This window comes from Ascaphus truei, chromosome 3 (assembly GCF_040206685.1).
Source record: "Ascaphus truei isolate aAscTru1 chromosome 3, aAscTru1.hap1, whole genome shotgun sequence".
NCBI lineage: Eukaryota > Metazoa > Chordata > Amphibia > Anura > Ascaphidae > Ascaphus > Ascaphus truei.
Window position 1 is genome coordinate 52,103,832 of NC_134485.1, and position 24,149 is coordinate 52,127,980.

The 24,149-nt window shown below is 39.8% G+C and overlaps 1 protein-coding gene across 1 annotated transcript; it reads right to left on the reverse strand.

Moving 5' to 3' along the window:
- Nucleotides 1–237: 237 nt before the first annotated feature.
- VGLL3 (vestigial like family member 3) lies at nt 238–22,197 on the reverse strand. The gene is made up of 4 exons (XM_075594002.1): nt 21,848–22,197; nt 13,960–14,212; nt 11,795–12,307; nt 238–1,471 (listed from the first exon to the last, which is right to left on the reverse strand). The coding sequence occupies exons 1-4, from the start codon at nt 21,956–21,958 to the stop codon at nt 1,428–1,430; spliced, it is 921 nt and encodes a 306-aa protein (XP_075450117.1). The 5' UTR covers nt 21,959–22,197; the 3' UTR covers nt 238–1,427.
- Nucleotides 22,198–24,149: the final 1,952 nt, after the last annotated feature.

Here is a 24,149-nt window from a genome sequence, read left to right on the forward strand (position 1 = left end):
GTTTTTATTGTAAGTGTTCATTTTTAAAACCCCATAAAGTCTAGTTTTTTTACATCATATTGGTCTGCACTATGGTCTGTATTTCTTTTACATACACTTTGCTGCGGAGCTGAGAGCTGGAGACCCTATCACCTGGTGGGAATACTTGCACAGCAGAGACCATTGAGTGTCAAAACCGCTTGATTTTGACTTACATCTTGTAAGTAGACATCACATATGAGCCAAGAAAGAACGCAGAATTTATATCACTTGAATTTTATTGTCTGCACTTAGATTGTTTTTTCCTGTTTTATGTTCTTTTCCCTTCATGCTCCCCCTGGATTACAACTGGAGAGTGACGATTTGAGGGACTAGCGAAACCAGTCCCCACCAGCTGGGTTTGAGCAGGGGGTTTGAACCTTTTAATAATATTATCACGTTATTTGAACACAATATCACTGTTTAACAATTAATTGATTTGGTCAAAATATTCACTGTATATTATTAGTGTACACTAATAGAGTTAGCGCCGTTTTCTTTCACCTTCACGTAGCACAGTGATAAATTATAACAGGTTTTATTTTCACTTGATAATAGATTTGTTCCAATAATATTTCACATTCAAATTTGGTCCACTTTGAGAATGAAAGCTGGTTGTAATAAAATAACTGTTGCCCTAGCAAACACAATGACTTTTAATTCAGTCTGTATTTAATAAGAGAAAAAATATTCAGCCTTTCTTATAATTAGGAAAGGTATTTTTTCTGCATTAACATTACATGTGGATTGTGGCCATAAGCCTGTAAAACGTTTTTTTTTTTTTTACAGCAGTGAACATTCTTTCTCTCAAGAAAGTATTGGGTGGGTACTTCCCTTTGAAAATACTACTGAGGTATAAATGAAAAAATAAGACTTATTAAGACACAGATCACTTGACAGACATCTAAAAATAACCATTTCTCTTCTACAAAAAGTTTTGTTTTGCCAGTGCTTCTCTGGGACACAGTTCTTGAAACAGAACTTTTACGATTTTACAAACTTTTTTTAAAAAAAAAATAACTTTCTAAAAGAGCTCTTTGCTGCTACACAAAAAGTTTCTGTATTTCTACAAAAATAGATACACAAGATACAGTACACAAGAGCAACACCACTGTCTCTTAAGGGATGATGAGAACAGTAGTTACTGTAAGAGTTGTTTCATAACAAATGCAGTTTAGAAAAATACTGGTGAGTACTATGAACATTTGCAGTAGGCTCACAGGAAATATCACATTCTTTAAAGTTTTTCACTACATAAAATGGCTTCTGGAAATTGGTTATAACCAAAGAGGAGTCATATCATATTCATTTTCTTTTCTTTCAAAAGCTGTTAACAGCTTCATAATCCCTTTCTCTGTTGAACCGTACTGGTTGCTGGCTTCAGAATACAGCTGAGTTATAAACATTCTTCAGAACCAAGGAGACTCCTTGCCTTTCTCCTGATGTTGTATACCTAGTATAAGTTAAAAAAAAAAAAAAAAACAATTGTTAGGAAAATACTTTGATACAGTATATATCCAAAACTAGGTAGAAATGCAGGAAACGCCTGTCTTCATTTACAAAGAACACAGAACAAACATGGAAAAGAGCATATATAAAATTAGAAAAAAAAAAATACTAAATATGTAATCATAAAAGTAGAACTTGTTAAAGTTTCCTGAAGCTAAAATATGTATCTGAAGAAGTGCATTGTAAAGTTTTGTGAGCAATTATTTTCTGTCATAAATCAAAAATTTGACACTTAACCACTTGAGTAATAGCGAGGCCATGGCTCCAGAGTACAATGGTCTCTCCGGCAAAGCACGGTCACATGACCGTTCTTAAGAGCAGTTATGTGACCGTGGTGGCCTTTAACACGGAAATTGAAGATGAGTCCACTTTTCTTTTGCCTTCTCTGCAGATCGCATCCTGTGCTCCATAGGAACTCAGATGACAGTCTAAACCGAAAGACAAGCACTCCTTCGGCCTGACGTAGCCACTACGTCATGAGATCCCAGTAGTGCCAGATCCCATGACGTAGTGACTACATCTTGGAGCACTTAAAGGGTTAAAGGGGTAGTTTATTCGACTATCAAAGTTAATTTATAGTAACGGTATATTCAATAGGGTGATAGTTAAAAAGATTATTTCCTACAGTAAATTACAATGAAGTCTATCTATTTCCTCACATAAAATACACACATAATACAGCCCAAGACTACCAATTTTAAAAATACTCACAAACTGGTTGATTATTCCAGATCTAAGAATTGTAGTAGGTGAGATGCAGAAATGCATGGTGCAATAAAGTACCTTTTTGATATTTACAAATGCTAAACAAGTATAGTTATACGAAGCCATAGCATACAGTATACTGTATGTAACCTGTGAATATTATCTTTGATAAATGGTAAAGCATACAAGCTTGTATTTACTAAGCAGTTTTCTGGCATAGGACATATTCCAGTGTGGAAAGACACCCTACAACCTATTGTCTTCAACTGACTGAATTGTCTCTTAACACCAGAATGTGTCTTAAATAATATACTGAAAATACAGTACTATAAAGATCTCATGAATGCAATCTCAACAAGTCCTCATGAAGGATGAAAACCAGAAGGCAATTGAAAAATAACAGGGAAAAATGTAAGCCTAATTCTGCAGACAACAGTTACTGAATGTTGCAATGAGTTGTACCTGGCTACAGTAACACTATTAGAACATAACGAGGTCTGATCATGATTTACCCCGCCTTTTTTTTTATTCAGCCAAATACTGACTGTCATCCTCCCATAAAATGATAAGTGACAACTGGCACATCTATTGTACTGTATGTATGATATCTGATATGACACCTGCATGTATGCATATCTTTGTTTATATGGCACTCCACAAAAGACACAATACAATACAGGAAATTATAATACAATAAGCACTGAAAACAAAGTCAGATAATACAAAAGGAAATCCCTGCACCCTGTTTAATATTGTACCTGTGGAAAGAAGAAAAATTATTACAAATATAAAAATTTGATTTTAATGGTGAAATCGGTGATAAAAACCATCTTGTGCAGGACACGTACTCTTTTTTTCCCCAGTTGCCTGGTTAAGACATCTGTTAACATGATTGTTTAACTACTTTAACTGACTAAAAACTGTGCTTAATATAACCTTTACCTTTTCCTGTTAAGAGACATCTTGCAGACTGGTAATTATTCCAAACTGTGAGTTTCGTGGAGGTGCTAAAACTTAAATGCAGGGCTCAGCAGATCTCTGCTGTAAGTGGGTAACTTGACTATAAGACAATACAATCTCTACAGCAGGGGTTCACAACTGCAGGCCTTAAGACCCCCGTCCCCTCAACCCCCCCGCCCAACATACCAGGTTTAAGGATAACCCTGCTTCAGCCCAGGTGGTGCAGTCTTTGACTGACCCACTGATTGAGCCAACAGTGCTGAAGCAGGTATATCCTGAAAACCTGACCTATTGGGGTGTCTTGAGGGCTGGAGTTGAGAACCCCTGCTGTAGACCAGCGGTGCGCAAACTGAACTGGGGGGTGCGAGACTGCCTGCGGGGGGCGCGCGGTTTACAGAGGCCCCGCGCGCTTCCCGAAGGCAATTAAATGAAATGCCGGGGGAGCTGCAGGGCCTCTGTAAACCTTTACTTACCGTGGCTCCACACGCATCGCCATGGCAACGCGGCGTCATTTGGTCATGTGACGTCACATTGCTATGGCAATGTGATGTCATGACGCCAGAGTCGACGCCGGAGCCGAAGTAAGTTGAAGTGTGGTGGGGGGGGAGGGGGTTAGCGCAGGGATGAGGTGACCACCGGTAGGGGGGCGCAGGGGAAAACGTTTGCGCCCCCCTGCTGTAGACCTTTTTTTTAGTTAACATTGCTTATTTTGGAAGTCCTTTTCAGGTTTTCACGTTATTCAATAGTTATTTCGTGCTAGTCAAACAAGCTTTTTATTTAGTATGATATATATATATATATATATATATATATATACATACAGACGGTGTTAGTTTGAAAGAAAGAAAAATAAATCGGAATTTGACTCAAGTGCCAAGCGTACCGAGCAAAGTGAAACGAGTTCTGCAAACAATAAGGATAGGCGCTGACTGATATTGACTATAGTAATATGGCAAACAGGTGGCTGACACATGAACCAAGGCATAACACTGGGGTGTACAGTAAGGCAATCATTTCACTGCTCTCTCTTGCTAAATTACTCTTCCAAGTTACATCAATCAGAGACACCAAGAGATCAATGTTTTTTGTAACGAATGCTAATCTAATACATCTACATTCCTTATATTAAAGTGTCAGGTACCATATGTTATACAGTATGTAGACAACCCCCCCCCCCCCTCAGCCCCCCCTGAAATAAAGGCTTCTCTGAATGATGCATTGAAATGTTTACCTACAGAACTCTATTTATTGATTCATTGATTTTGTTTTTGGACACGTCATCGAACAGGAAAGGATTTTGTTTTTGTATGTAATCTGTCCCCAGGTGAACCAAGGATGTTGTGCAATTTGTTGTAGGTCACACACAATAAACAAAATAAAAAAGGCATATGTTTTGAAGACTCGTGACGCATATATTTTATGACAAGATACTTTGGCAATATAAGACTTTTGCAGCTTCACATTATATTTATCATACTCAATTTCTAAGGAATAGTACTAGTACAGTTATTACAATTCAAGTTGTTGTATCTTCTGTAAATGCAGTTAGCCCGTGCAGGTTAATGCACACAATACAGCCTGTCTGCACTGATATTTGTTACTCTGCTTGGAATGACAGTCAGTAAAGGTTAGTACCTAGTGCAGTCACATAGATAAAACATCGGCGAGTTTCCTTTCCCTTTCATTCATTAGCATTCATTGTTTTTAATCACTTGAATATGGTTGCTGTTTCCTCTGACATAAGTAAAAGGATTGAAGCCTCTGGGATTTAATATTTATTTTATGAGAAATGGAAAGAAAATAAGTGTTGTAAAGTTTTTTTTCAGAGTGCTCAGAATTTTCTACATTCCTCCATCCCCCCCTTTCCTTCCCCAAAGTCGGGAGAACATACTGATTTAAAGCAGTACTGTGCAATACTAGCCTGTGGAGTAAACTGCCTATATCTCGGCAATCAGGGACTCTCCGGAGGTCGAGGACCACGGACCCCTCAGTTCCGGTACTATAAAGAGATAAAGACCCCTCAAAAACAATAAGATTGTGGACTATTTAACCCTTGGTGGTCAGTGAGGCCTGCAAAGCATTTTGCTACATTGCATTGTAAGTCCCTATGACAGCAAAGAGCTTAAGGGATATATTTACTGAGCGGTGCTATGACATAGGACTACTTCCAGCCCCGGTGACCATCTTATGGTATAGCACTGCCGGCCCCTGAAGTTCCCTTAGACATAGGTTTGTCAGGTGGCTTCTCCAAAAATACTGGACACAATGGTAAAAGGTGTGACGTGCTCGACACCCGTCCCCCCTACCTCTCACTGCTTCATGCTGTTTCCTCCTCTCCTTGGCCCCACCTCCTGATTAGCTGCATTACTCAGCACCAGCAAGTCCGGATGGAGGAAGCTGCCCAGCCCCTTTACAACAGCCCTGCTCAGGGAAATCTCACGGCTCCCCAAGCCGGTTAGGTCACTATGTCCAGAGAGTTAATACCGGAGACATACCTGTCCAGTATTTCCTCTATTTATTTACTGGACAGAGTGTCCAAATACAGGGCAGTCCGGTTCAATACTGGACAACTGGCAACCCTACTTAGGGATATTCTGCATTATCACTTACATTGAATCCTAAGGAAAATCTGTGATAATCTGCATTACAACGTGGTATTCTTTGTATAACATTAGCTAAATCTGTATTTATTGAATTATCCATAAGGTGTTGTCAAATGGCAAAAGGTGTCTTTATTTTGATTAATGATCAACATGGCCAGATCACTCTAGTGCTGTGAAGTGTGATTCTAGATAATAATGAGATAACTTTCAGCACATACAGATGCAGTCTTGACTTTAGTCGCTAGCCGTTGGGGGAAATAACCCAAACACTCGGCAAGTCACCGTGGCCAGTGCATAGCAGGCTGTAACGGCACATCGGATTAACACAGCGCAGGTCCCTGCGTTTGAATGGGACTTGTGTAAATCCTACCGGGTCGCACCTGTCTGTAAGAGACACCTAGTGAAAGATAAACTGAATAAGTCACTCTCCCTGCACGACTCTAACAGGCGATCGCAGGGCTTTTATTTTAATAAAACAGTATTGTCGCAGGGGGTCTCCTGAGCTGAATCGCATTAATTTCAGGTCCGGGGAGCCCTTGCTTCCCGAGTTACAGGCCCCGTTATGGGGTGCCGATATCCCAGTGGCCATGTTTAAATTCTCCCGTGTTACTGGCCCACGTGATCGGGAGATTTAAACAAAGCTGGGGGATACCGGAACCCCATAACAGGCCTGTAACTCAGGACACAGGGAGTCCCCATGGCTGAAATGAATGCGGTTGAGCTCCGGAGATCCCCTGCTGTATTATTAAAATAAAATAAAAGCAGCTTCATTACCTTAGCAGCTAACCGCTAAGGCAATAAAGGGGTTAAGCCAGACTACCTGGTTTATTGGGGGTAGAGGGGGTGAGTGAAGGGGGTAGTTGCCCCTGGGTGGGTAGTTAGGCCTACCGGGAAGGTTGCGGGAGAGGTTAACCCCTTCATTACCTTAGCGGTAGTAACCACTATGGTAATGAAGGGATTACCCCTCCCACTACCCATCCAAGGCCTAACCTCTACCCCCAATATACATTACAATACAAACAGTACTACAACCCCCTCTTCCCCCTCCCAACACATACAGCACAGTAATGAGCAAAATCCCTATTATCCGTATCTGGATAATAGCTAATTTGCCCATTAAAAAATAAAACATAACCAAAACATGACTCAGCCAGCATATAGTAAATTAAAGTTGTACTTACCCCTGCCAAGATGAAGGCCATCCTCGTCCCCCTCGTCTTCTTCTTCAGTGGACATCAACAGTAAATAAAAAAACTAACTGCTGGCCACTAACCCCTTAATCACCATAGCAAATATTAACCATTATGGTAATTAAGGGGCTAACACCCTCCTCCCGCTACCCATCCAGATGGCCTAACCACCCTCCACAGGGCAACTAACCCCAAATAAACCAATTGATTGGCACAGTGGCACACCATGCCTTATGGGCATAGTTTGCCACGATGGCAGTCAATGTGCAAGCTGCAAATAAAAAAAACCCAGCACCAAATAAAAAAGACATTCAATTTGAATTTAAAATAAAATGCCAATAAACCAATCGATTAGCACAGTGGTGTGCCACTGTGCCAATCAATTAGTTTATTGGGGGTGGGTCTAGTGGCCCCGGGGAGCATGGTAGCAGGAGTATTAATTACCATAGTGGTTAATAACCGCTATGGTGATTAAGAAGTTAGTGGTCAGTAGTTCGTTTTTTTTATTTTACTGTTGGTGCCCACTGAAAAAGAGGAAGATGAGGGGGACGAGGACGGCCTTCATCCTGGCAGAGATAAGTACAACTTTCATTTACTATATACTGGCTTGGTCATGTTCTGGTTATGTTTTATTTTGTAATGGGCAAATGAGCTATTATCCAGATACGGATAATAGGGATTTTGTCCATTACTGTACTGTATTTGTTTGGGGTATTGTTCAATGTATTGTATTGGTGATTGTATTGTAATGTTTATTGGGGGTAGAGGAGGTGGGTGAAGGGGTAGTTACCCTAGGGTGGGTGGTCAGGCTTCAGGTGGATAGCGGGAGGGGTTAACCCCTTCATTACCATAGCGGCTACTACCGCTAAGGTAATGAAGGGGTTAACCCTTGCCGCAACCTTGCCGGTAGGTATAACCACCACCCTTGGGCAATTACCCCTTCAATCACCCCCTCTACCCCCAATAAAGCAGGTGCTCTGGCTTAACACCTTCATTACCTTAGCTGTTAGCCGCTAAGATAATGAAGATGCTTTTATTTTATTTTAATAATACAGTATTGTAGCAGGGGGTCTCCGGAGCGGAACCACATTCATTTTAGCCTCAGGGACCCCCTGCTTCCTGAGTTACAGGCCCCATTATGTGGTGCCGGTATCCCCAGGCTTTGTTTAAATCTCCCGATCACATGGGCCGTGACGCCGGGAGAATTTAAACATGGCCACTGGGATACCGGCACCCCATAAACGGGGCCTGTAACTTGGGAAAACAGGGGGTCCTGTTAGAGTTGCGCAGTGAGAGTGACTGATTCAATCTATCTCTTACTGCACGTCTCTTACAGAGAGGTGAAGTCCGGTAGGATTCACACAGCGCGAGACCCATTCAAACGCAGAGACCCCAGCTGTATTAATCCGATGGGCCATTAAGTCTCTCTACCTGAACTGCATGGTGCAGCTTGGGTTCAACCGCAGGCAGCGACAGGTTGAAGCGACAGAATTGGAGACTGCATCTGTACAGTTACCCCAGCATATCTCAAGTGCTGGTTTGAAAAACTGGTATTCTATTTTCTTTTTTTTAATGCTCTCATGAGGGACACTACACTGCAGACAGGGCCACACAAATGCATTAAAACAGGCTTTGTTTTTTTCTGTATGAAAATAGCCTAGCCATTGTTGCAGCCTCTTGAGTATATGCGAATACTGCTGCAAAATATTGCTGTGGGGTGTAGAAAATAGCGTACAGCACTATAAACCTCTTGAAGATCAAATGAACGTAAAGTCCTGAAATCCAAGGAGGAATGCCCCCCAAATGTTCTTTTTTTAACCTTACCTGAACCACCGTTTACAAGTAAAATAGATTTAATTTTCTTGAAAAAAACTATAAAAACTTTAACCCCCGAGGGGTCACCAATAGAATGTCATAATGCATTCTACCGATGATGTTGCAACTTTCTCTTGGTGAGTCGGACCCGTCAGGCATTTTATGTCCACTAGGCAAGAATTCTTGCCTGTGAGGTTTACAGCAACACTTCAGTAGCACACGGGGCAGTTTTTTTATTTTTTTATATAGGATTCAAGAAGGGAGCTGAACTGTGTTAATTTCAGTGGCAGGGAACCTCTGTAGGGGATGCCGGTATCGCCTTCATGTTTAAATGCCCCTCGTCACATGGACAATAGGAAGCCGCACAGGATGACATCACCGTCTCTTATTGGACCGCAAGATGCCGGACATTTAAAGCCATCATTGTATTAGCGCCAACAATCCCCATTGGAGGTAGTTCCTGCAGAGATACCAGCACCCCCTACAGAGATAAATATCTTGGGACACTGGGGTCACCAGAGCTGAAATGAACGCAGTCCAGCTCCGGAGAACCACTGTTCCAATCATATAACTAAACAAATGTAATCAAATAAAAAATAAACTGCAACTTGTTGTGCTGCTAAAGTAATACAATGCATGAATATAGTGAGTATTAAAGGTCACATCTCTACACCGAGAAATACAAACAGGTCAAGTAGAAAGCACCAGGTGAGAGAAAAAGAAGTGGCCAATGGAAAGGTTTACAATTTAAGTTTCAGAGGGAAAAGGCTATCTGAGAAATAAGGAGTGACAAACAGACAATGTTAGTCATTTTCAATTCTTGGTTATGCTATTTTCTGTAATGCTAAGGAGTTACTAAAGGGTTGGAGTATATCGGGACACACCCTGTGTTGTAAAGGGATCATGATGTCATGGAAAGTATAGAGTATAGAGAGGAGGGGAAGGTTCGAAGAGGCTACGTTAGAGGAGCCTCAGGGAGAGTAGATAGGGATGATTATAAAGTACTAGCACAGACCAGCCCCTCTGTTTTATTATGTTGTAGAGTAGAAGGATTAGATTAGAAGATTAGTCTTGTGGCGCTAATTAACAGGTGAAAGGGGCAGAGAGAGGGGGAAGGAGGTGAAATGTCTAGGTGGGAAAAACTATAATTCTTGCAGAAATATGAAGGCAACTCCTATAATTAATAATGGTGTTTGAACAGTATCTCAAATAATCCTATACCATTTATTACAAGTTTAAGACAATAAAAATAAAGAATTGAAACATTCACGATTACAATCTCATTTTGTGTGCAAGACAAAAGGATTTGGGTTAAATGTGTTTTAACTCGTTCTCCATTGATGTAAAAAGGAGAAAAAGGTTATATACTGTAGTATTGCAATACTTTTAAAGAGATCCACTTCTGGTTATAAAAGTCCTCTTGAATGTCTGCTTTGGTGTATAAAAATGTGCAAATACACAAACAGTTTAAATTATGCAGCATATAATTGTATCACTGAGGAAGCCGTAATTGGTGAAACGTGATTTTTTGTTTCACTTATTATGTTGTGGACAGGGACAGTGCCTTTAAATTAGGATCTCAGAAGAAGGCCAGTGGAGTCCTGAAAATCCAAGGGATAGGGATACGGCACGCCACAGAGGGCCTCAGGAAAGAGTGTTGGTGGATCAGCTTTTAATCGCAGATCTGTATTAATATCCCTCAGCAGTCTGTATGGAAGTGGCAGTTGCCAACCAGGCCAAAGGTATTGGTTCACTTGAGAAGGATCAGTCAGGACTCCCGTATGGGTCTAGTGTATCCGGGTAATACCAATGTTGGTACCAAAGCAACAAAGGGGGGCCAGGTCCACACCTAAGTAGAGCAACTAAGTCAATGTATCTCCATTAGTGTGTTAAGAGTGGGCACTAATGGATGTCCTGTATTCATGTATGTCTGCTATAAAAAAACACAGTATAATGTTGTCAATAAGTGTAGAAGCGGTCCCTGTGCTTGGGGACCCGAATAAAAGACAGTTGTACTACAAACGTTTCTGGCGCCTATTATATATATACATCCTTGCTGCCTCTTCTTAATAAACTTAATAAACTATCAAGGGGATTAGGGTTCATGTTAAACTGGGATAAACACAAACTCACCATATGCAACCTAGTCAATTTAGATAACCACAAAGGTTTGTTAACTGTTGCCTTTTGGCACCAGGCTGCCAGGAGAAGAAAAGAAAAAATATGGATTTACAATTTGAGGTGCAAAAGCATCAGTATTTGAAATATGACACAAGTGTCTATACCATTTTTTTGCCCATAAAGAAAATTAATTCAAAGATTATGTTCCAGCAGAAAAGCGGTCAGCTACACTACATCGGAGTAATCTGGTCTTAAGTACTGTACAGGCATACCCCGCTTTAAGTACACTCACTTTAAGTACACTCGCGAGTAAGTACATATCGCCCAATAGGCAAACGGCAGCTCACGCATGCGCCTGTCATCACGTCCTGAACAGCAATACCGGCTCCCTACCTGTACCAAAGCTGTGTGCAAGCAGGGAGACTATAGAGCCTGTTACAAATGCATTATTTACATCAGTTATGCACGTATATAACGATTGCAGTACAGTACATGCATCGATAAGTGAGAAAAGGTAGTGCTTCACTTTAAGTACATTTTCGCTTTACATACATGCTCCGGTCCCATTGCGTACGTTAATGCGGGGTATGCCTGTAATTCACTAGAGATAATGTGTGTGTATAGACCACACACAAAATAGTAGCAAAGTGAAAAAAACAGGTTTAACACAACATTATTCTCTCAGGTGAAAGGTTATTTTACTCATTATTTACCAGTGCACATATTACAGTATGTTTTGGTCACAGGCCAGCAGAAGCAGAGTTATACTTACAACACATGAAATATGATATCTAAGTATGGGAATCTTTGTTGTAGAATCTTGCAGTGCAACAATGCTAAATAAGTACATTATTCAGTAAGGAAACCTCTTACCTGTCTCAAAACCAAAACTTGGAACAATGTCAACAGTGCCATGGAATGCTCCAGCCCATGCTGAGGTAGCAGTGGTGGCAGTAGTGACATCTGTCTTTGTAACTTCACACTGTGGAGCAGGAATTCTTGCTGTACGCACCGAGGGCATTAGCAGAGGTCCATACCGCGGGTCTAAGTGGGAACTGGGGTGATGATGGTGGTGATGATGGTGCATGTGTGGATGAGCATGGTGGTGATACATGTAAACATCATGCATGTGTGCATATGAAGGGCCTGTCTGTGAAGCCAATGGATAATGCCAAGACTCTGACACAGCAGGTGGAGGAGGTGGTACAGTCTGATGCAAGCTATCCACAGGCCAGCTGCTATGGTCTGAAGTCGAGAAAGTGCCAGTGGCTGTTGTTGAAAAGTCTGGATGAACTCCACTCAAACATGCCGGAGCTGGTGGCTGGTATGAGCTTGTCCAAAGTGATGGAGGAAAACTACTCCTTTGGCATGAAATTGATGAGCTCTCTGAAAATGTAAAAGAACATATTTAAACTCCTTTTATTTTATTGTAAATATGTTAAAGAGGGAGTCCGTGTTAATCACCATGTTTTTGTATTTTAATTTTTTTACTTTAAGAGATGTATTCTTGCCCTATCCAATGCTGTTTTTATTTTTCCAATTTGATCGTCTGTTCAGGAGATACTGTATAGGCATTTGAACCATTATCTGTCCTGGAGTTTAAAATGAAGCTCTCCCCAGTGCCCACTGCAGTGTAAAGGTTATTCAACTCAGACGCCTGAGATTAAAATCATGATTTTTAACACACATCGGCTTTTAAGTGCAGGACATGCTCAGGGGACATACTGCCTGATTTGCAGTATCAATGAAAATACATCAGTATTTGCAAAAAGAAAATGAAGGTCCAAAATATTAGTATTGAAATAAAACATGAATAAAGCATTTATTTCAATAAAAACAACGAAGTATCTAACTCTGTGCACTTAGTTTATTAACAATAATTAAAGGGATCAAATACATAAACAAGCACAAAAGCTTTGAACCTCATTATCACCTTTTAAGCTGTATTGATTTCAGTCAAGTTACCTTTATGTTTTAATAAACATCAAAACCATGCCCTGTGTACAAATAGATAAAAGTCCTTTGCATGAAATTAGTTAGATCTTGAAACAATAAGTATGCCTTTTATAGGCAAAGCCAGAAGACAGGAGGCAAAATATACAAGAATGGACAAAATCTTCTACTACATAAAAGCCTGTTAAAGCATTTTTTCCTTGTTCGGGGCTCGGCTCGCTCATTTTTCTAATTATAAGTGAAATGTCAGCTATTTTAAGGCATATGTCCCATGGGAAGAGTATTTGATGTCTAAAATAGTATTTGCTTTGAGTTTATGTAACAGGGCCATAAACCTCAATAAGTAATATGTTATTGGTTTGCAATAAAGTAAATGTACTTAGACATATAACACATTCTACATTTGTGTTCAAGATCTTCACACATTTTTGCCTAAAACCAGTCAAACTCCCCAAATCACAAAAACAAATGCAAAAATATATACTGCTTTCATTGGGTACTAGCTCTGTTAAACCGCTACATTTAAAGGCACAATCCACACTTTTTTATTTATTATTTTATTTTTTTGCATAACCTGAACCGGGGGTTCCTCTGGAACAATCAGCAGTCCCCCGAACTTTGTGGCATCCCCAATTCTAGAGACACAACTTTGTTTCTCTATCAGGCACAAATATTTGCCTGGTGGACAAAAAACAGCAGCCAAGGTCCGCCTAGCCAATAGAAAACTGCTGTTGCGAGGTTCTATTGTGACCACACAGCCATATTTGTAGTTTTATTTGGGTTGGGGGGGGGGGGAGGGTCAATGGGGAGGGGGAATTGCTCTTGCAAATAAAAAATTGTGATGAATAATGCAATGACTCCACAGTTTCAGTGATCTTATAATAATACAATTCTCTGTTCTACTGAAAAATGCATAGAACTCTGCCAAAAGCAAAGGGTTAATAATCAAGAGTAGAATTATCTGAAGCTGACGGAACATGTAACTCTCCTATGTAAAATAGGGCTTGATATGATACTGAATATTTGTAGTGGTACTTACAGTAATAATAGAGAAGGCAATGAAGAATAATATGACTTGTGTTTACCTTTCCATAAAGAATTGGTTCCTATTTTGTTTTTTGAGGTATTCTCAGGATTGAAGCTACTGGTTTGGCTCAATGCCCTTGAAAAGTGTTCATCCACTACTGCCCCAATGTCTCCCTGAAAATATGTGAAGAGGACACAGCGAGAGTTCAGGTACTCCATCTCTGCAGGCTGTTCTTTCTCATCTTCTTCTTGTTTAGCTGGGACAGTAATTTCCAACGCTTCCTGCATCTTATTATATACAGCTATTTTCTTCTGTAAGAAAATACAGTTATGTTAAGAAGTTGTTATCGCAACCCCCACCATCACATTTGGCAATTCTGCTGCTACTGCATATTGTCTTAAAACATTAATTCATGCAAACAATGATTAGCATCATATACATGCAATGATGGGACAAAGCATGCTGTATGATACCTTATAAGACTGAACAAAAATGTATGCAGTAATACGCAGAGCACATAACTTGTATATGTGTAGTCAAAGCAAGAAAAGAAAGTGCAGCTTAGCAGTGATCCTAAAGAAAAATCCAACAGCTAACATAAAAAAATAAAACAAATGCAGACATCACAGAACATCTTGGCAGAACTCACTATAAGAATAGTTTCAATTCCATTCCAACACATCAAACTAGAATGTGCATGAAAATATATTGAGCATGGAACAGATTTAAAAATATTAACTTTTTATCACACTGTCACAAACGTAGACATCAAGGCATGCCACCGGTATGTATTTACATTCTGTATTGTAAAATCAGAAGAGCCAAACTACAGCATGGCAGAATGAAACTGGCTCTGTATACCTTAAGTGCCGAAGTGGCCTGCAATAAATTAGTTTCTTAGGCCCCTATTCAATATGCTGTGAAGTCACGTGAAGTGTTCAGCACGATTCAAATGAATGGGACTAAAACTTCTCCAGCACTGAGAAGACAGCCTCTCTGTCTATAATAATAAATATGAGCCTTCATCCCTCCACCTCCTTGCACTTGCATGCTAGCAATCGTTATATACAGAAGGTCTTGTGAAGTCCTGACATGCCTGAAGTGTAGTAATTCCATAATACTAGTGAAATATAACAGGTTGTAGCATACAGTACTTCAGATGTATCATGCTTGCACTATAGAAGTATTTTAAGAAATATAAATGTTATAAATGTTGTTCTAGAGTTCTAGATGAAAGTATAGTGTACAGAGCTTTGGAAACATCATAGGCAGTACACCCACTAAGGCCTCCAAGGTGAGGGTGAGGTATTATGTTTATTAATGGGTAATTATGTGTATTGGGGGAGGGGGTTGTTATGTGTATTGTGGGGATTAGTATGAGTATTGGGGAGATTGGGGGGTTATGTGTTTTGGGGAGGCTTAATGTGTATTGTGGGGATTAGTATGAGTATTGGGGAGATTGGGTGGTTATGTGTTTTGGGGAGGCTTAATGTGTATTGTGGGGATTAGTATGAGTATTGGGGAGATTGGGTGGTTATTATGTGTTTTGGGGAGGCTTAATGTGTATTGTGGGGATTAGTATGAGTATTGGGGAGATTGGGTGGTTATTATGTGTTTTGGGGAGGCTTAATGTGTATTGTGGGGATTAGTATGAGTATTGGGGAGATTGGGTGGTTATTATGTGTTTTGGGGAAGCTTAATGTGTATTGTGGGGATTAGTATGTGTATTGGGGAGATTGGGTGGTTATTATGTGTTTTGGGGAGGCTTAATGTGTATTGTTGGGATTAGTATGAGTATTGGGGAGATTGGGTGGTTATTATGTGTTTTGGGGAGGCTTAATGTGTATTGTGGGGATTAGTATGAGTATTGGGGAGATTGGGTGGTTATTATGTGTTTTGGGAGGCTTAATATGTATTGTGGGTGGTGGGGATATTGAGTGTGGAGTCCGGGGAGAGGCGGGGTATGAGATAAAGAAAGATGGGTGTGTGGGAGATAGAGGTGGGGGTTTGGGAGTGAAAGGTGGGAGTGTTGGGGGGGGAGAGAGAGGTGGGGGTGTGAGAGATAAGGGGGGCTGTGACACAGGGGTGGAGTGGACACGGACCAGTGGTCACTCTAGTCCTGGGCCCCGGGAAATCTGGCTGGGCATTGTTCCAGAAGTCTTGTGGTTTGTTCAGATGCAACTTTGCAAACCTAAGCCGTGCTGCCATGTTCTTTTTAGAGAGAAGAGGCTTTCTCCGGGCAACCCTTCCAAACAAACCATACTTGTTCAGTCTTTTTCTAATTGTACTGTCATGAACTTTAACATTTAACATGCTAACCGAGGCCTGTAGAGTCTGAGATGTAACTCTTGGGTTTTTTGCAATTTCTCGGAGAATTGCACGGTCTGACCTTGGGGTGAATTTGCTGGGACGTCCACTCCTGGGAAGATTCGCAACTGTCTTGAATGTTTTCCACTTTTGAATAATCTTTTGCACTGTAGAATGATGGACTTTAAATAGTTTGGATAAGGCCTTATAACCCTTCCCAGATGTATGGCAGCAACAATTGCTTCTCTAAGATCATTGCTGATGTCTTTCCTCCTTGGCATTGTGTTAACACACACCTGAATGCTCCAGACCAGCAAACTGCTAAAACTTCGGCTTCTATAGAGGTGGTCACACTTGCTGATGATCAATTAATCAAGGGCATTTGATTAGCAGGACCTGTCTGCTACTTAGCATCTTAATTTCTATGGAAGCAGTAAGGGTGTACTTAGTTTTTCACACATAGCTTCTCCATTTTGGCTTTATTTTTGTTAAATACATCATGACAGTGTGTAATATGTCATGTGTTGTTGTTCATCTGAGGTTGTATTTACCAAATTTCAAGACCTGCTAAGGAACAGATGATTGTTATTATGTCCTGATATGTAAAACCATAGAATTCAAAGAGAGTGCACTTTCTTTTTCACACATATCAGTATGTATATAAGAATATATATAAGTGCTGTAGCATTCATACTCTATTACAATAATATATATTGTATATTTAGGTCAAAATGGCAGCACATGTGTAAGGTGCCTCAGCAGAGGTAGTCGTGGTGCCCGGTAAAACAGATTAGATAAAGTCAGTATACTGTACACCACAAAATATTTGATTTGTTATATTCTATAGGTCTAAGTTAAAGGGGGTTATGCATCAAAGTGTCCAAGCAGCAAACCTGGAGCAAAAGACTGCTGCATCTTTAGCAGCTTTTTCCTTGATACATTTGGTGGAATGTTTTTGCTCTAGTTCTGCACACAGGAGACTCTGATACATAACCCCAATAGTATCTAAAGCCTTAGATAACAGATCTGAAAAACAGAAGATCAATCTTCACAAAATCTTCAGAAATTAGTCAATAATCTTTTCTAGCAAGAAGCAGTGTAGTGGCCTGCTAAGAAAATAGCCACAAATAGTTCTCAGCTGAATAAATGCACTGTTCTTTTTTTCTTTCTTCATGCGTCACTAAATAACAGTGAACCCTAATACATTAGCCAACATCTGGTGCAGTTGTTAAAGTATGGCCTTCCAAATGACCAAATATTTCAGTCATTTTCATAAAAAGATCAAATTCTTCACAATGCATGTGCTGAAGTTTGCTATGAGCAATAGTGGTACAACAGAAATTAGAAGAAAGAATTGTTTTACAATTTAACATTGTGCCTTACAGTGTATTCACTCATACATAATCTGGGACCAAAGTTTATGCTGAAAATGTCAAAAGGAAAATGCCTTCTCCCACACACATACTGTGAATGCTAAACATGTACATAATGTTTGATCACTGCAGTACAATAAACAAAAGATTGATTTGTAATTCTTTTTATCCATTTAAATATGTATTAGCACTTGCTTTTTTTTTTTTTTTTTACTTATTTTGTTTTTTGTTATAAAATAAGCAAGGTAAAACTTCAGATAAATAATGATTTGATTTTTTTTTGGTAATGCCACCAGTGTAAATATTCTGAAAACTCAGTTTCTATCAATGCATGGGGGATTCCTGCAGTAATCGTCCTCGGTTAGATATTTAGCAGTCGTCATTACTTCTAATAACGCGATGCATTGCTGGCATGATACTTGACAAGATATTTAATGCAGCTCTGTTGAAACAAATGGTAATGTGTGCGTCATTTTCTCAACGCAATGTGTCATGTTTGCGGACAAATAACGTCTGCTAAATGTGTAGCCAGGAGTGCAGGAACAATTGTTTGGGGAGGGGTGCTGTACATACAAAACCAGTAACATACACACATTACGATAACGTAAAAATGTATGCACCCAGGGGGGTTTGCAACTCCCCCGAACCCGTACTTCCAGTCCCCACGTGTTTTGCTATAATTCTTGTTATGTTTGAACAACAGACTTCCAGACCTACATTTGCTTAAATGATGACACAAAAATTAAAGTTTTAGTGAAAGTGTTGCATGGTTGGATGCTTTCACCTATGGTAATTACATCATATTTTGCTATGTGGGATGTAACCTTGAATCTCCTAGTAATGTGTTCAAGCATTGTTTGCAAGTATTTGTCAAACTAGTTTCGTAAATAATTTAGCAGGATACAAATATTTTTTTTGTGACATGACAACAGTTGTTCATTTGAAAAAAAGTTAGGATAGGGAGGAAAATTATCAAAAGTCACATAGGAAAAAGCCCCCACTATTAGATCTGAATGCAAAAACAAAATCAATTAAAACATTGTCAGCCTTTTGTACGGTGACAGAATTGGAATAAATGTCACAAGTCCACCCCCAAATCTGTGCAAACTTGATTTTTTTTACATGCAAAACTTTAAGAAACATGGGTGCACCGAAGCAAAAGTTATATACGATTACTAAATCCCTCCATATCGTAAAATCAATTCATATGCCAAATAATCACTTACAGTACGCTAATACAATGCCAAAACAGCTTTAGAATTACACTGCTGTTTTCTAAATCACTGGCAAGATGTTTTAAGGGACACTTCCCATGTAAAGAATGATCTTCATGCATAATAATGATAAAACTTTAAGGAATGCAACAACAACACAAAATGTATTCTCCAAAGACTCTATGTGGGCCAAGTTACTATTAGCCACACCTCACCCACGCACTGTGCATGCTCAGAAGCTGCTGTCAGCCTGCTAAGAATGTAACGATTATACTTACTGCCTCATACAGTTTCTAAATAAATATGTCATTATATCAAATGTACTTTGTTTTTATATGAGCTAATGGATGTTAATATATTTAAGGCAAACACATTATTTCTTAATACTTTTTAAATTCAATGTACCTTACAATAGCAGATATAACCTACTGCATTACTGCTTTTGTAGGACATATTACCCTTACACTGCATGTAAAATAATGCCTTACAGAAGATATTGTTGTGTCTTCAGGACAAAACATTCTGAAGAGTTTTACTCATTTACTAGTTTATATCTAACTGAATAAAGAAATGTGCTGTCAAGGCACAGATACATATTTCGCACAATAATAAATTGTTAGCCAAAGCAATATTCTGGTAAACAAGTTTTTTTATTTTATTTATTTACATAACATAACAGCAAAACATACATATTTTAGTAAAGGTTATATAACAAAAAGGCAACTGTAGTGATACAGGTGTAATATTACAATCTACTAAATACTGTATATTTACACAAAACCTAGATACATGCATGACAAGCTATTTACATGCAAATGTATGTACTATATACACAGACATACTGTACATACATACTGAATATGCCTATTTTCATGTACAAGTAGTATTTAATGTATTCTGTTTGGTATTAAATGAAAATTGTATTTGTCATTTAACAGAACTATTGCGTCAGACGAACAAATAAATGTACTTTATAAATCATCCATGGTGTCACCTGAATTTCATAGATCAGCAAGCATTGCCACAAAAAAAAATCAAAAATCCCTACTTCGGAAAAGTAGAAGTAGACACAACATGACAGACCCTATCAGACAGGTTGTTTTCAGATTTCTAGGTGATGCTGTGTCTGAGTCACATTCCATCACCCAGGAGGTTACACGTGGTCACAATTAACGGTTTTTCTATGTAACTTGCATTACGAGAGGCATTTCCAAAGTGTATTTTTACCCGGCAGCCTATAACCTCTGTCCTCTCCCTTACTTACTGTAGCTGCCAATGATTTTCTCACAGATTATTAGGACTCTGACAGTGCTGGATAGGGTAATGGTTACACTGACATATTAGGGGGGTCAGGGTTACTGTAAATTGAGGCTAAACAACTGTTTTTAATAAGGTTGAACAAATGCCCTTTTTGTACCTGGTTGCCTGTTAAATAAGGCCCCTAACTTTTAATTTAGTTTTTTCCACAGCAATCTATCTTTTTACTTACTGTATCTATTATTTTGCCTCACTTGAGTCAGTGATTTGGGGAGTTTTGATAGCAGAAATAAACAGGGGGTGCGGCATTTATTCCATTAGTGGCACATAAATCCACCAAGTCTGAGGTGGCATAAACCTCTATGGCTGCCAATCGTTGTAAAATATAACTTTAATTAGCAAATGCATTTTACACAGTAATAGGCATAACTTGCAAAAATGCACCTTTCTATGATTGATACAAAATACCACTGTGTTTACATATAGTCGAGAAAATATAGATCACTACTAGGTAATGTTGCTTTACCTTAGTGCCTTTACCGTTATAGGATAAATTACCCAAAGCACATTTAATTGCTAAAACTTTGCATGCATATCTACAGAAGCATGATCTACATACATGTACAATTATATGTACAAAATGTATGACTTTAATTATGCTTTGACAAAATGTACTGTATCACTATCTGTAACTACACATAAAGGACATACTATATATCCATTTCATATGTCTTGTTAACTGTTAGCTAGTACAGTGTTTTTCAACCAGGTTTGCTAGGAACCCTTGGGTTCCCTGGGCATCCCTAAAGGGTTCTCTGTAAATTTCAGGTCATTTGAAAATTGTACCAAATACAGAAGAATCTAGAATGCAACTGATCTCAGACGCGCTATAAGAGAGGGTTGGGGTTCCTCAGAATTTCCAAAAATAATTATAGGGCTCCTTAACCAAAAAAAAAAAAGAAAAGATTAGAAACCACTGATCTAGTCAAAGAATGGTGGTATCAGCTTTTTCTTGTTGCGTAACTTGTTTTGCCCAAGAATTGTCACAGCATTGCCCAATGTTAATAGAAACCCATTGTATTACTCTCCACTCAACCTACCACCTGTCTAAGGACTCAGCAAACACTGCCCTCACACAACAAAAATACATTTTCTAATCCTTGTAGTGTGTATTTATCACCACTGTAACTTTCATTATAATATAAGAATAGTGTGTTGCAATATGGTACTGTATTTCTTATTGTACAGTCTTAGTGGCCCTACTGTATATAACACAGGTATCAGTGTGGGAAAGTTTACGTAAAGGTCAAAGTGGCTTAAAGAAAGATTGGTACTTTGCCTGATAAAAAGGGATGTACATGTTACACACATTTGGGGCACATTTCTTCTTTGGACTGTAATTTAGAAATACAGTATTAAGGCAATATTCATGCTCTAAACATAAGAAGGGAGGTGATTCTAAAATAAATCCCCTTTTCTTTAAAAAAAAAGGGGGATTACAAATACAAAAGTTATTCTGGGTGTCAAAAAAACAAAACTAGTGCTACTCTACAAATATGCCACTTGGATTTCCAGCAGTGAAGGGTTTGCCAATAACTAATTAGACACACACATTACTTTTGCCCCATTGATGTTCAAAATCTAAATACTTATTACGGTACGTGAAAAAAAAGTGCATATTCTCATGACCTGATATGATTACTCGTTATGAGTATAATAGTAAATGATGATGTAGCCAGTGGGATCAGCATGTTGTGAAGGCACAACACTGGTGGGATAGAAAGTAAAAGCTCACCTGCTGGTTCTGGTGATGGTAATAGGCTGTGGTACAAGCTGCCGCTGTGCTAGGCAAATACTGGTGCATTCCATAAGTCTGGTGATGATACACAACATCCAGACAACTCATTGCAGGGCTCCCAATGAAGCAATGTCCTGTCCGTCTCTGAAGTGCCTTGATATGTTACAGTAGCACGCTGCCTATGTGCCTTGTGGATCGGATGCCGTCTGCTTTCCACTGCTGCATATTCCCCTGTCCTTGTCCTGTCAGCGATACTTATACTGTAGATCCCTGCACGGTCTCTACTTCATCGGTACCCTTTGAAGAAGCGGGATATGGAGACTAGCATACAGCCTGCAGATTAGCATGCACACACCGGGCGTGCCCGAGCCCGGCCAATAGGCAGATCAACTTCACAGATAGGGGAGGGCTGTTCAGCGCCTGCATTGCACTGGGCGGAGGCGGGAGCACTTTGTCTGTGGGTCTCATTGGTTTAAAGTTTGACACCGGGCTGCAAAGCCTCGCAGATTGGGTGCTGGGTGTTGAAGGCGGATGCAGAAGTCTGTGCGCGTTGTGTTGGGAGTCGTTGTGTTGGGAGTCGTTGTGTGTCTCAGTTGACAGTGGGAGTTTGATAAGACTTGTCAGACCGCTGGACACTGGATTGTAGAATGGGTATTAGAATCTGATAGTGGTGTCCCACTTACCTTGAGGAAACCAAAGTACCTTTTTTTCCCCTTATATTCTACTCACCTAAAACATAATAGGGGAAATCCCAACAACGCTTACTCTCCCTGAGATAGCACAATCCCCGAGATAGCACAATCCCTCTAAATTTTGGACTGCAGCTCAGCGACCATTTTAGTTCAATGCCGTTTTTGCATCACTTCTGCCCTGCAGTTTTTGCACCACTTCTCTCCTGTAGTTTTTGCATCACTTCTCCCCTGCACTTTTTGCATCACTTCTCCCCTGCACTTTTTGCATCACTTCTCCCCTGCACTTTTTGCATCACTTCTCCCCTGCACTTTTTGCATCACTTCTCCCCTGCACGTTTTGCATCACTTCTCCCCAGCACTTTTTGCATCACTTCTCCCCTGCACTTTTTGCATCACTTCTCCCCTGCACTTTTTGCATCACTTCTCCCCTGCATGTTTTGCATCACTTCTCCCCTGCACTTTTTGCATCACTTCTCCCCTGCACTTTTTGCATCACTTCTCCCCTGCACTTTTTGCATCACTTCTGTGCTTTGTTCGGGCAGCAGCTTTACTAGTTCTCTGGTGCTGTTACTAACAGGGAGGATAACGTGGGAGTGGAGGGGGAGTGGGGAACAGCGCACTAACTTTTAATACTAACAGGATTGAGGGGGAGATACTGTACAGCTGGCTGTATTCCTTTCTACCAAAGCACCAGCACCCCTCTCCCTTGGGATAGATGGATTAAGTGACTGCTATAATTGTGTTTGTGGACTTATCTAAGTGTTAGTGGCCAGTGTACAATATGTGTTCCTCTCTTGGTGTCAGGTATGTCTTTCTCGGTGTACGTGTATATATTATGGAAGTGTGTTTTTGTGTAACGGCATAGGTTTACGTTAACTGCAATTTGCAGTAACAGCCTTGATCTGCAGGAGTCCATTAGTTTGTGTCCAAAATATAGAGATGGGGGGCATCTCAGGCTGCTAAAAAAAATTGGGGGACTAACCGCTAAGGTAACAAAGGGATTAAACCCCCCTCATGCTATCCCCCCTCCTTGAGGCCTAACTACTCTTCCAGGGGCAACTACCCCATCACATATGCCCTTTACAACCCCCAATAAAATACTCCCACCACCACTACCACACACAGTAATGAGCAATAGCCCTATTAGCCAGATCTAGCTAATAGCGCTTTTGCCCATTGAGAAGCATAAACAATACACATTACAAAATACAATAAAAAACACATTACAATAAAATCAATTGGCACCCTAAACTAAATAAAAGTAGTGCTTTCCCCTGTCATAATGAAGGCCATCCTTGTCGTCCTCAGTGGCACCAACATCCAATAAAGGGCCGGTGCCCAACCATTAAAACATTATCTACTAGCCAATAACCCCTTAATTACCTTTGCGGAAACCCATGACTAGGTGACCACTTTGGATACTAAGCGGTTAGTTAATATGTAGTTTAAAGTGTTGTCTTAAATATTTTATCATCTGTCCATGTTGGTTTAGCTTTATCTTGCCTACAGTATGTATGTAATGGCCATTATACACTTAGGCAAAATAGGGCTAATGCCAGCCTTGAGTAGGTGAAAAAAAAGCATTTTTTGGGGGGGGCCTAAGCCCG

Bases quoted from the DNA above. Each gene is read 5' to 3' on its own strand.
- VGLL3 (XM_075594002.1), bottom strand. From the start codon at position 21,958: ATGAGTTGTCTGGATGTTGTGTATCATCACCAGACTTATGGAATGCAC. The intron at 14,213-21,847 runs GTGAGCTTTTAC...ATTTTCTTACAG, and splicing joins ACCATCACCAGAACCAGCAG to AAGAAAATAGCTGTATATAA. The intron at 12,308-13,959 runs GTAAACACAAGT...TTACATTTTCAG, and splicing joins AACCAATTCTTTATGGAAAG to AGAGCTCATCAATTTCATGC.